The sequence below is a fragment of the Giraffa tippelskirchi genome, chromosome 4, assembly GCF_054371585.1.
Source record: "Giraffa tippelskirchi isolate mGirTip1 chromosome 4, T2T-mGirTip1v1.2.pri, whole genome shotgun sequence".
Classification (NCBI taxonomy): domain Eukaryota; kingdom Metazoa; phylum Chordata; class Mammalia; order Artiodactyla; family Giraffidae; genus Giraffa; species Giraffa tippelskirchi.
Window position 1 is genome coordinate 191,877,820 of NC_137278.1, and position 13,058 is coordinate 191,890,877.

General features: G+C 38.6%; 1 protein-coding gene across 12 annotated transcripts in view; it reads right to left on the minus strand.

Annotated features, from left to right (window-relative positions):
* The window catches only part of BORCS5 (BLOC-1 related complex subunit 5), a 100,297-nt gene that overhangs the window by 37,524 nt on the left and 49,715 nt on the right, over positions 1-13,058 (minus strand). For 5 of the 12 annotated variants that reach the window (XR_014081977.1, XR_014081980.1, XM_081589295.1 and 2 more), the window contains exon 3: positions 743-823. The exons of the other annotated variants lie outside the window; for them this stretch is intronic. Coding sequence is in view for 3 of the 5 variants with exons in the window: in XM_081589295.1 (XP_081445421.1) it covers positions 743-823 (81 nt within the window). In the remaining 2 variants the exon portion in view is untranslated. The remainder of the gene's footprint in view (positions 1-742; positions 824-13,058) is intronic. 12 annotated transcript variants of the gene reach the window in all.

The following is a 13,058-nucleotide window of genomic DNA, read 5'->3' on the forward strand; positions in this document are numbered from 1 at the left end:
TTAACTGTGTGCTCTCCTGCTCTGTCAACCTCTTCCTCAACACAGACAACCAGCATCCCTCATTCACATTACCTGCCTGGCCTCTAAGGGCCTCTAGGCTTATACCTCTATTTTGCGTCTTACTTACCAACTCTAGTAATAACCTAAACCTTTAGCTTAGGTCACAGACAATGAACCCTACATACCCTTGAAATGATCTTTTGCATAGTTTTATAAATGCTCTTTATGGTTAAGTCTTTTTTACATTTTATTACATAAATTTTCAAATATACAGAAAAGGAAAACTATATACCCAAATACCATCTAGAATCAGCCACTGACATTTTATCACATCTATTAATACTTCATCCTTCTGTTGTCTTTTCCTAAGCCATTAAAAAATTAGCAGTCATGATACTTCATCCCTGATACTCTAGTCTTCTATGGATTTATGGTTAGTTTTTCATGTTAAACAAAAGTTTCTAAATTATGTCTTCCTTACTGTGTTAGGGAACAGGGCCATTACCCTCAGCTTGCTAACTCTTCTTTAGCTTAACACAGTGATGTACACAAAGTAGAGGTTTATTGAGTTAAAAACGTGATTTAATAGATTCCATATTTGCAAATGGTAAATACTGAGACATACCCTAAGATCCTGTTGAAACCACTTTGTTTACACAGGAATGAAGAGTGGGCTCTGGGGAATGGGTGAGGACCACGCCTGAGTATTACACAGATACAGCAACTTGCCATTTGTACTTACCTCCATGTGTAAAGTGTTGAGTGGAAAAACCATCAGGGTTAGAAATTTGGAACAGATTTTTGCTGAGAAATCTTTTTCTTTCTGAAATGTCAGGTAGGAAAAAAAAAAGGTTTTCTAAAGTATAGTACAGAGCCATATGGCTATTAACCTATGCTATTACTAAGCTGAATTCCTTAACTTTTAAAAACTTAGTTACTTCCAGGAGTAGAAATCAGTATTATGAGTAATGGTACTCAAATTTGGGAAATAGTATAACAAGCGTCATTTTCTTTTGCAGAATCCAGAAAGCAGAAGCTATGTAACTTTGACAACAGCTATTGTGAAGGTACAACTAAGCAACAGATTATAAAAAAAAAGAAATCACCTCCCCACAAAATCAAGGATTTTTGACTCTATTGGTCACAGAATATTTCAAAGTCAAAAGTACATAAGCCATGTGTATTATTTACCTAAACTCTAGATCCCAAAGGCACTCAGGTCTACAAATACCTGCCTATTTAAACAGGACCTTATGATGTACATTAGTGAGCGATTCTTTTGTGGTATTCAGAAAAGGGTGCCCTCTATGACTGGTTCCTTGAGGAACTTTTATGTCCACCTCAGAGGCACACCAATCTCACTCAGGAGAAGCAGCCACCCAGAATGGCTACCATTATTGTTTTGGTTAATCCATGTGGCAGAAGAGACTGCAAGTATAGACAGCCCCAGTGTAACAGCCAATCTATCCCAGTTTTCAGTGTGGACAGAATGCTCCCTCCTAATGATTTCTACCAGAGGTTCTAACTACCAGAGGGCCAAGGAAGAATTTCCTCATTGAGGTAGTACTACGTACAGACTAAACGTTTGTATCCCCCCCCAAAATACATGTGCTGAAACCTCATGTGAGAGTATGAGGAGGCAGGGCCTTTGGGGGCGATTAGGTCATGAGGGTGGGGCCATCACAAATGGGATTAGTGCCCTCATAAAAGAAAGCCCAGAGGGTGAAATTGATTCCTTCACTATGTAGGACACAGTAAAAAGACTGCCGTTTTTGAATCAGGAAGTGGTCCCTCACCAGCACTGAATCTGCCAGCACCTTGACTGTGGACTTCCTGGCCCCCAGAACTGGGAAAAATAATTTCCCGTTGTTTGAAGACATCCAGTCCATGATATATTGTTATAGAAGCCCAAATGGACTAAAACAGGGAACATGGGGAAAGCTAATTTGAGCCCCATTATTTATGAACTGTGTAAACTTAGACAATTTACCTTATACCTCTGAGCCTCAGTTTTCTCATGTAAAACTGGGATAATAATCACTTTCCTTTCAGGATTTACTTAGCATACAGTAGGATCCTGGTAAATATCTGTTCCCTTTCATCTTCCCTGTCTTAAGACTCAGGAGGTAAAGGGGTATTCAGGCTTGGGGGGAATCAGCAGTAGAGCACAGAAAGCATTTCACCCCTCCAGGTTAAGGCACCCATTTGTCCATGGTCAATGCCCTGGTTTATGGTACTAAAGAAACAAGAACAGAGGATGTCAACAACCCAAAGCAGATACAGCTTTTCCAAGCATGATCAGTACCCACAAATGAGACACTTCACCATCTTCAAGGAATCCTATCCACTGGTATGAACTTAACTTAGCTTTTTATAATCTCCTCCACTTTTTCCTCCCAAAGAGTTAAGTAAAGGTTCAATTCATTACCCTACTTCAAGAGTCTCCAAGTTCAAAGCCTTACACTCTTGTTGAACTTACTGGGCAAGGAAGGGAGGCAGCTTGACATAATGAAGAAAGTATAAGCTTTGGAATCAGACAGACCTGGGAATTTGAATCCAGGAATTGATGTTTATCACCTGTGTCATGGGAGGGTGGATGCTTAACTTTCCTGAACTCAAACCCTTCATCTGCAAATTAAATACTATCTACATTAAAGGAATACTGAGAAAAATATACCAAGTTATGCCTGCCACAGTGTAAGGCACAGAGTAGGTACTCAATTCATGTTAATTTTCTCAATGTCCTCAATGTCCCCAAGTCCCCAACTACCAACTGTTGCCATAATCAAATAAGCAGGGCCAACCCTACCATATACAAATGTCTGCTACTACCACCTTCTATATATTACTATATATATCAGCACTGTGGAAAATAACAAAAAAGTGATCCCCCTTCTCAGGCAGATTACCAGAAGAAGCAGGAGTTAAATACAAAGAACACAGAGGTGAATAGGGACTAAAATGAAAGTAACAACAAAACCCAGTTCAAAAATGGGCAAAGGACTTAAGTAGACATTTCGCCAAAGATACAAGGATGTCACAAAGCACATTAAAGATGCTCAATATCATTACTCATTAGGGAAATGCAAAAAAATCCCAAAAAACAGAAAACCCACAATGAGATCCACTTTTAACTGACATAGTGGCTATTATCCAAATAATAGAAAATAATAAGTTCTGATGAGGATGTAAAGTGTTTTGAAAACAATGTTTCAAAACATTGCTGAAACTGAAACCCTGAGGCATTGCTGGGAAGAATATACAATGGCACATCCACTGTGGAAGACAATATGGTAGTTCCTTTAAAAATTAAACAGAGAGGATTCTGGGATGATGGCAGAATGGGATGTACCAGGAATCCGTGTCTCCACCTAAACAACAACTGTACTGGCAGAATCTGTCTGATATAACTATTTTGGAACTCTGGAATCTACTGAAGGCTTCAACTTCCAGGGGAAGGTCTGGATGGTAAATGGTGCTCGATTTCAGTCACTTTCGGCCTTTTAGCACAGTAGCATCTTACCATCCCCAAACCCCTGTGGCAGGCAGCGGTGAGCAACTTACATGCAGCTTATAGGAGCCAGGGTGGGCAATAAGGAGCCTGTCCCTCCAAACACCAGGGGTCCCTGTTCTGATCACAAAGGGGAAGACAAGCAGGCAGTGGCCACTCTTGGTGCACATCCTCCACTGTTGCAAGGCTGCTCACCCTCCAGCTGAAGTGATTTCCGGGGACTTAAAGTGTTGGCACCTTTTTTCTTCCCTTTCATTTTTCTCTTTTTTCCTCTTTTGGAGCTAGACACTGAACGTGAGAACATCTGGAGCTAGACATTGGTCATGAGAACAATCAAAAGCAACCATATATATGGGGGAAATCAGAAATTCACTGTGTATGCCCAGGAAAGGTGCAGGCTTAGAAAAGATCTGGGAAGTCCTGATCCTCAGCAGAGAGACAGCATGGTAGCAGGATACAAATTTAACACACAAAAATCAGTTGCATTTCTATATGCTAACAATGAACAATACAAAAAGGAAATTAAGAAAACAATTACATTTACTGAAGTATAAAAAAAGGATACTTAGGAGTTAACCAAGGTGACAAAGCATCTGTACAATGAACACTGTGAAACACTGCTGAAAGAAGTTGAAAAAGACATAAATAAGTAGAAAGACAACTCATCTTTCATGATCTAAAAGACAAGATTATTAAGATATCAATACTACTTAAAGTGATCTACAGAGTCAATGCAATGCCTACTGAAGTTCCAACAGTTTTAACAGAAATAGAAAGGCACATGCTAAAATTTATATGGAGTTTCAAAGAAACCTCAATAAGCAAAACAATCCTAAAAAAGAAGAGCAAAGCTGGAAGACTCATACTCAAAACTTACTACAAAGCTACAATAATCAAAACAATGTGCTGCTGGCATAAACAGACATATAAATCCATGGAATAGAATAAGAGTGAAAGTGTTAGTCACTCAGTCACGTCTGACTCTTTGTGACCCCGTGGACTGTAGCCCACCAGGCTCTTCTGTCCATGGAATTCTCCAGGCAAGAATACTGAAATGGGTTGCCATTTCCTTCTCCAGGGGATCTTCCTGACCCAAGGATTAAACCTGGGTCTCCCACATTGCAGGTAGACTCTTCACCGACTAAGCCACCAGGGAAGACCTATGGAATAGAATAGAGAGCCCAGAAACAAACCCTCATGTATATGGTCGAATGATTTCCTACAATGGTGTCAAGACCATTGATGGGGAAAAGAACAGTCTTTTCAGGAAATGGTGCTGAGAAAACTGGATATTCATGAGCAAAAGAATGAAGCTGAACTCTTATCTAACACCACATACAAAAATTAATTCAAAATGGATCAGACTTAACTATAAAACTCTTTGAGGAAATGACAGAAGCTTCACAACATTGGATTTGGCAATGATTTCTTGGCTATGACATGAAAGATACAGACAACAAAAGAAAAAACAGAAAAGTTGGATTTCATGGAAATTTTAAAATTTATGCAACAAAAGGCAGTAACAACAGAGTAAAAAGGCAGCCCACAGAATGGGAGACAATATACGCTAATCATATATCTGGTAAGGGGTTAAAATTTAGAACACATTAAAAAAAGACTCCTAAAACTCACATTAAAAACCAAACCTCTGGGTACAAAAATGGTCAAAAGACTTGAACAGATATTTCTCCAAAGAAGATATATATAAATAGCCAATAAACACATGAAAAGATGGTCAAAATCACTGTATCATATGGGAAATGCAAATCAAAACTGCAATAAGTTACTACCTTCCAGTCATTAGTAAGGCTACTATCAAAAAAGCAGAAAACAATAAGAGTTGGTGAGAATGTGGAGGAATTGGAACCCTCCAAAGTGTTTTTTGCATTGCTGATGGGAAAGTAAAATGTGTAGTACAGTCACTGTAGAAAACAGCATGGTAGTTCTTCAAAAAATTAAAAATTACTGTATGACTATCAGCAATTCCATTTCTGGGTATATACCTCAAAGAACTGAAAGCAAGGACTGAAAGTGATATTTGTACACTCATGTTCACAGCAGCATTATTCATCCGAGTTAAGAAGTGGAGGCAAGTCTAGCATTCATCAATAGGCTAATGGATATGCTGAAAGTGGTATATACATACAATGTTATATTATTCAGCCTAAAAAGGAAGGAAATTCTGACGTAGGCTACAACATGGATGAACCCTGAGAACATTATGCTAGGTGAAATAAGCCAGACACAAAAGGGCAAATATTGTATGATTCCACTTACATGAGGTACAAAGAATAATCAAATTCATAGAGAGAGAAAGAAGAAGAATGGTTGTCAGGGGCTGAGAGAGGAGAAAATAGGAAGCTACTCTTTAATGGGTGCAGAATTTCAATTCTGGATGATGGAGAAGTTCTAGAGATGGATGGGGGTGATGTTACACGATAATATGAATGTACTTACTACCACTGAAATGCACATTCAAAAAGGGTTAAGATGGTAAATTTCGTTCCTGTACATTCTACACAACAAAAGAAGTCAAGTAAGCTGATTTTCATTTTTGCTCAATAAAAATATTTCACAATACCTAATAAAGTGGCCAAAAATGTGTGGCCAATAGGGAATAAAAGGAAAACTATAAAAGGATAAACCAAGGGAAAACATCTAAGTCTCATTTCCTTCTCTGAAAATTGAGTGAGTTGAACCATGTTTGCTTCCAAGTCTAAACTTCAAAAATTCCAAGTTTCTCTGCAGAGAGAGACAAATAGTAGATTGCTATACCATGTTTCTTTCTTTTTTTTTTTTAAACAAAGTCAAGACTAATTCAGAATTATCTGCAGAAAGGAACATATTTAAATTCAGAAGACTCTTACCCTGAGTATGAAAATAAAAGATATGAAGGGGGAGAATGGACACATGCATGTATGTGGCTGAGTCCCTTTGCTGTCCACCTGAAACTATCACAACACTGCTGATCGATTATACTCCAATATAAAATTAAAAGTTAAAAAATAATCAGAGAAATGCAGTCTACTACAAACATACGTAGTTCAGATGCCACGGCTTTTCAGTATCTCTCACTGAATGAACGCAGAAAGCCCACTCTGTCTCCCTCCTCTGAAGAATGAATGCCAGCCTGTAAACTGGGCACCTGGGTCCTCCTCGCAACTTGGCAGCTAGCATCCACCACCCCCAGCTGTTCTCCACTTACTGAAACATCAATACCCTCAAAATGTAGCTTTCCAGACAAAGTAAGGATGGTTTTTTTGGAGCATCAAGGCCTTCTTCCCCTTCTAAAAGAGTCTGCTTTAAGGAACAAAGTGTTCTTTTAAACACTAGCATCTAACACTTGATTCCACTGACGCTTAGTTTGAGGTGTGTGTGGCACAGCTCCTTCCAGTACAGACTCTGCAAGGGTCTTTACAGAGTCAACAGCAAGCACACTGGAGACCTGAATTTTTTTTTTTTTAAGGTTTTCAGAAAGATGAATCACAGATTTGCTTTATACAAAAACAAATGAAGTACTAAGAAAAGGATGCAACGAAAAAGATATCGGAAATATTAATGTCAGGACTTCTTTGTTCAGAGGAGTCACCCTTCTTGTCGGTGTTAACTCATGGCTTCCTTGAAGGATTACATACTCTGTCCCACGGAGTAGGGGACACATTGAATAAATTGTTTACACTGAACAAAACACCCTGAACGGACAGAATGTTCTCACACTCACTAGTAGCTTAAAATGCTCAGGCAATATTGTTTTAAATTAACAGCTAATTTCTAAGAATGAAATGGATTTTAGAGAAAAATTGATTTTTTTCCACACATGAGGCCTACTAATAAGGAAAACAACCTTGATTTCTACTCAGCTTATATACAATTAACAGGAAATAAAAGAGTATTTTTTTTTCTTAACACAGAGAGTTAAGACCCAAGGAGCTGGCAATAAGGCAAAGTGTCACCCATGAGAGTCTAGTCACCTATTATACCGAAACTGAAGAGCCAAAAGCCTCTTTTTTCCCACCTGCCCTGCAGCCAGAACACAAGCTCAATGACTGAAGTTCCATCCATCTATCCACCCGCCCCAGCTTCTAAATAGGGAGCAAATGTTGCAAAACAGGGGTCTTCCAAGAGGTGCATTCCCCAGTTTCTGGAGAACCAGCGTTTCTGAGGAAGCAACAGAAGCAGAAAGAGTGGCCAAGTCCAGTCTCCAAGGCCAGCCGTCACTGTTTGCGGTACAAGGTGTGTCAAGTGCTTGGTCATGACAGCCACAGTGACCTCACCGGGTCAGTTCTGTGGCCTGATTTTGGCCATCTGCTTGAGTAGGTTGTCCAAAATCTGATTCTAGAGTTCTTCAGGAGATTCTGTAAACCAGTCACTGTCCTTTCGGTAAATTCTTTCTCGGCTTAAATCAGACGGAAAATCTGACTGACAAACTTAACTTCAATTTCTCTATCAGTAAAAGAGGGGTAAAACTATGTACCTTGAAGGCAGCTGAGAGGCTTAAACAGGTATGTGAAAGCCCTTTACAACCACGTATTATCAAAATTTACTAAAACCTAACTATATGGCAGGCACTGTATAAAGCATTAAATTTCAAGAAAAACAACAGTGAACGTTAATGATGGCACTCTCTTAGCCAAGCACTGTGCTAAACATATATGTTTTATTTTAATTGTCAGAACGACCTTAGGAGACAGATTTTAGTTCCTTCTCTACCAAGAAGGTAAATAAACAGTAATAATAATCATGACAACAAACCACAGTGATGGGATTAACAAAGAAGAAATACTGTAAATTAATGATTTTTGGTGACAGAAATACTACTGTAATTTAAGGGAGATAACAGCCAAACCAAGAGAGCTGTAGAGTTGCCAATTCTTGAAATTCTAGTGTTCTAAATTTGGCAACTCACTTGAGGAATTAATTTAAAATACCATTTTCCTTGTGATTTATGCTTAGGCAGTTTTGCTTCTTTGAAACTTGGTTATACTTTGGAGTCAAAATGTTTTCAGCCACAAAATAGCTCATTTATTACTAAATCTTACTCTTCAAGGGGCTGGAGCTCTGGAAAACACCTGGTTGAAGATTCATTTTTGGCAGTTATCATAGAATCCTTTTTGTATATTGTTATTGACCTTCTTGCTTTCTTTCCAGTTATTGGGCAAGGTCCTAGAGGAAGGAATCATGTACTTCTGTCTCTGAAATTCAGACACAAAGCACATAAGTAGCTCACAGATATATACAAAGTAGTACTCCATAGATGTCTGCTGTTTCATATACTGAGGAGTGCTCACTTTTGTATGAATTCTGCAAACACACAATTGGTGCCCCCTTGGGCCTTGGCTGAAGCTCCCAAATTCTAGAGGCTTGAGGGCTCGGTCACTCCATTCCATTTCCTCAAAGTAAAGTTCTGATTTAAATTTATTTTTCCCTAGAAGGGTGGGATGGGAGGGGGGAGGCAGGCTCAAGAGGGAGAGGATGTATATATCTATAGTTATGACTGATTCATATTGTACAGCAGAAACCAACAGAACACTGTAAAGAAATTATCCTCCAATTAAAAATAAATAAAATTTTCAAACCAATACACTATTCAGTTAAAAAAAAACTTTCAAGTGTGCTTGCCAAAAAAAAAAAAGAAAGAAAGAAAATTATTTCTCATGAGAGCAAGAGACGCACATTCTGTTCATATCTCTCCAAAGAAATGAACTCATTCCTGTCTCTAAAGTAAACTTACGTCACCCGTATTGAAAGATATAGGCTCCTCTTGTGCAAGCAGTACATGAGACCTTAATCTGTAAATCACTTGACTGCAGTCTTTTGAAAATTCGGCAAAGGCAGGTCTATGGAACTACAGATAAAAGTGATACCAAAGGTCAAGAAAACCGCAGATTAAACTTTGTTCTCCTCCCCTAGCAACTACTGAAACACACACACACTGTCCCGTCATCACTCAGCCAAAGCTTGATTAATCTAGTGTAATTAAACCATATACTCAACAAGTCCCCTCCTTGGTCTTCGGACCCTTGGTCTCAAGTTCACTAAGGTGACATATCTGGATCCCAATGTGACCGCAAATGCAAGGTCACTATGACAGGGCTGAGAGGACGGGTTTCCACATTCCAAGTTCATCAAACCATGTGCGTCACTCCCTTTGTGGTAGAAGACACCCAAGTTATAAAAATTCAGACTTTCCCCGCTACCCCTAAAGCACACAGCTGTGAAAACATCCTTCTTTACAGAACGTATCAGCTGACAGCATTCAGAAAAAAAAAAAAAAATGTAATTATTTGTGACTTTTTCTCACCCTGTGCTTCAGTTTCCCCAGAGACAGGAAGGAGCCCCACAGGGCACCAGGGAGAGGTGGGCTATCATAGGAAGGAAACCCTTGGTGTGTCCAAACCATGGATCGAGGAGCTGGGGTTATGAAATGGGAAGCAAGCAGAAGTAACACACCTCTGATAATCATGCCACACTACCAATACGATATCCCAACTGAGTAAGCCAAAGGTGCGAACATCCTTTGAACAGAAATACATCTGATTTTATGATGAAATTCATGAAATATGATGGCAAAATTAATCGAAATAAGTTACAGAGACAGACCTGTAAACTGGTTTAAATATACAGGTTTGAGAATCAGACCCAAGTTTAAAACTGGCACTCCCTTTAACAGCTATGTGACAGAAAAAGTCTTTAAACCTCTCTGAGCCTCAGCCTTCTCATTTGCCAAATAAGGAAAGTGCCCACTTGAAGAGGTTAGACAGGTTTTAAAGGAAGTAATACATGTAACACCTTTGGGGGAAAGAAAGAGAGAGAAAGATAAAAGTTGCTATTATTATTAGTGGAAAAGTGAGACTATAAACCAAAACCTCTGATCATAGGCAACTTAGAAATAATAATAAAACAAATAGTCCCCACAGACACTTTGGAACTTTTCTATCAAGAATATGTGGAAGATTTTTCTAGCCTACCTATGTTCACATATGTAATTTTCACTACAAAATCAAAATAAAGCTAAATTGTATCTTGAAAAGAAATAAGATAAAAAGTACGTCAAACATAACGTTTGTTTTCATATTAGTTATAGTAGAAGCTAACAAATAAATAAAGGTGAAGAATTTCTAACCATACTTTTAGGGAGACTTTCATTAAAAAACAAATGAAATGGTAAGTGAAAGTTACAGAAAATCAAACTTGGGCTTAAGTGACAGAACCACATTCAACTAACTAATCAAAGCTGAGCAATAAGGGAACAGTTGCCTGTGTTGCAACAATCCGCTTGGAATCAGATATTTAGCAAGTCAAACCTGTAAGTCTACTTCAATGAGATAGTCTACAAAATACACTCAATTTAAGGACTATGCAAGTAGAAGACTGGGTGATAAAATTTCAAAAGTCCTTCCCAATTCAAAAATTCTATAAACACTATAAAATTCTATTGACACTACAATACACAAGAAACTCTCTGGTGTCCGTGGTCAGATAGAGTTCACCTCTAAAAGTGAAAGTCATTCAGTCTTGTCTGACTCTTCCCAATCCCATGGACTGTAGCTCACCAGGCTCCTCTGTCCATGGAATTCTCCAGGCAAGAATGGATTGCCATCCCCTTCTCCAGGGAATTCACCACTAAAATCATCCCGATTAAGAGAAAGATTAAAATTCAATTAAAGATTTGCCACTCAATTCAAGGGGCTTCTCTGGTGGCTCAGTGGTGAAGAATCCACCTGCCAATGCAGGAGACCGAGTTCAATCCCTAGGTCAAGAAGATCCCCTGGAGAAGGAAATGGCAACCCACTCCAGTGTTCTCGGGGTTGCAAAGAGTCAGACATAGTGACTTAATAACAACTCAATTCAAATATGAGAGAAGCTAAGTTAATAGATCTCATGACCCCCCTCTGTTTCCTCTCCAACTGATTTTTTCTTCTGTATGGATGCCTTTCTCATAATCTCTTTCTTCAATCTAACTCCACACACACATGTACTGACCTTTTCCAGAAATCTATCCCAAAGAAACAACCTGAAACTCATAATATTTACATACCAAGACTGTTTACTGCTGTATTATTTTAATATCAAAGATGTCCTCAAAGGGTAGAATGCTTAAATTATAACATTAATATAAAGAAACGTTATGCATCTATTAAAATAGTGTTTTAAAATAATAGTCAATGACAGGAAATGCCACAATATAATCTTAAGTTAAACTGTGATATAAACTAAATTTAGCATGATTCTAATTGTAGAGTAAATGTATATCACATATATGTTTACAATACAAGGAAATACATAATAAAATGTTAACAATGGCTATGTCTAGGTGGTGGAATTTTTCATCTTTTTTTTGTAACTTCTGTTTTCTGAACTATCCAAAATAACTATGTATTCACTTTGTGATCATAAAAAGAAACATTAATTGTTAAAAATAAATGTGAGCAAAGTAACCTGTTATAGTTACCTTGATTCTATAACTCTGAGAGTGAAAACAATTCCTTTAAAAGGAAGAAGGCTGATATAAAAAAATAAGTTTACATCTGTTGACCCATGTATGAGCTGGTTGCTAAGCACAGAGCTGTCTTTAAATGAATCAGTAAACAAGGAACAGCTGGGACAATATCTAGTGTGATTGAGGATGCAGAACAGGAACTCACACACAGCTAGCAAGGATATAAATCGGCACCATCTTTGAAGAGCTGACTATATCTAGTAAAGTTGAAAATACCTGTGCCCTTCAGTTCAGCTCACTCAGCCATGTCCAACTCTTTGTGACCCCATGGACTGCAGCACGCCAGGCTTCCCTGTCCATCACCAACTTTCAGAGCTTACTCAAACTCATGTCCATCAAGTCAGTGATGCCATCCATCTCATCCTCCGTCTTCCCCTTCTCCTAGTGATTTCAATCCTTCCTAGCATCAGGGTCTTCTCCAATGAGTCAGTTCTTCACATTATGTGGCCAAAGTACTGGAGCTTCAGCTTCAGCATCAGTCCTTCCAATGAATACTCAGGATTGATTTCCTTTAGGATGGACTGGTTTGATCTCCTTGCAGCCCAAGGGACTCTCAAGAGTCTTCTCTAACACCACAGTCTAAAAGCATCAACTCTTCCACACTCAGCTTTCTTTATAGTCCAACTCTCACATAAGTTCATGACTACTGGAAAAACCATAGCTTTGGCTAGACGGACCTTTGTTGGCAAAGTAATGTCTCTGCTTTTTAATATGCTATCTAGGTTGGTCATAGCTTTTTTTCCAAGGAGCAAGCATCTTTTAATTTCATGGCTGCAGTCACTATCTGCAGTGATTTTGGAGCCCCCAAAAATAAAGTCTGTCATTGTTTCCATTGTTTCCCCATCTATTTGCCATGAAGTGGTGGACCAGATGCCATGATCTTAGTTTTCTGAATGTTGAGTTTTAAGTCAACTTTTTCACTCTCTTATTTTGCTTTCATCAAGAGGCTCTTCAGTTCTTCTTCGATCTCTGCCATAAGGATGATGTCATCTGCATATCTGAGGTTATTGATATTTCTCCCGGCAATCTTGACTCCAGCTTGGGCTT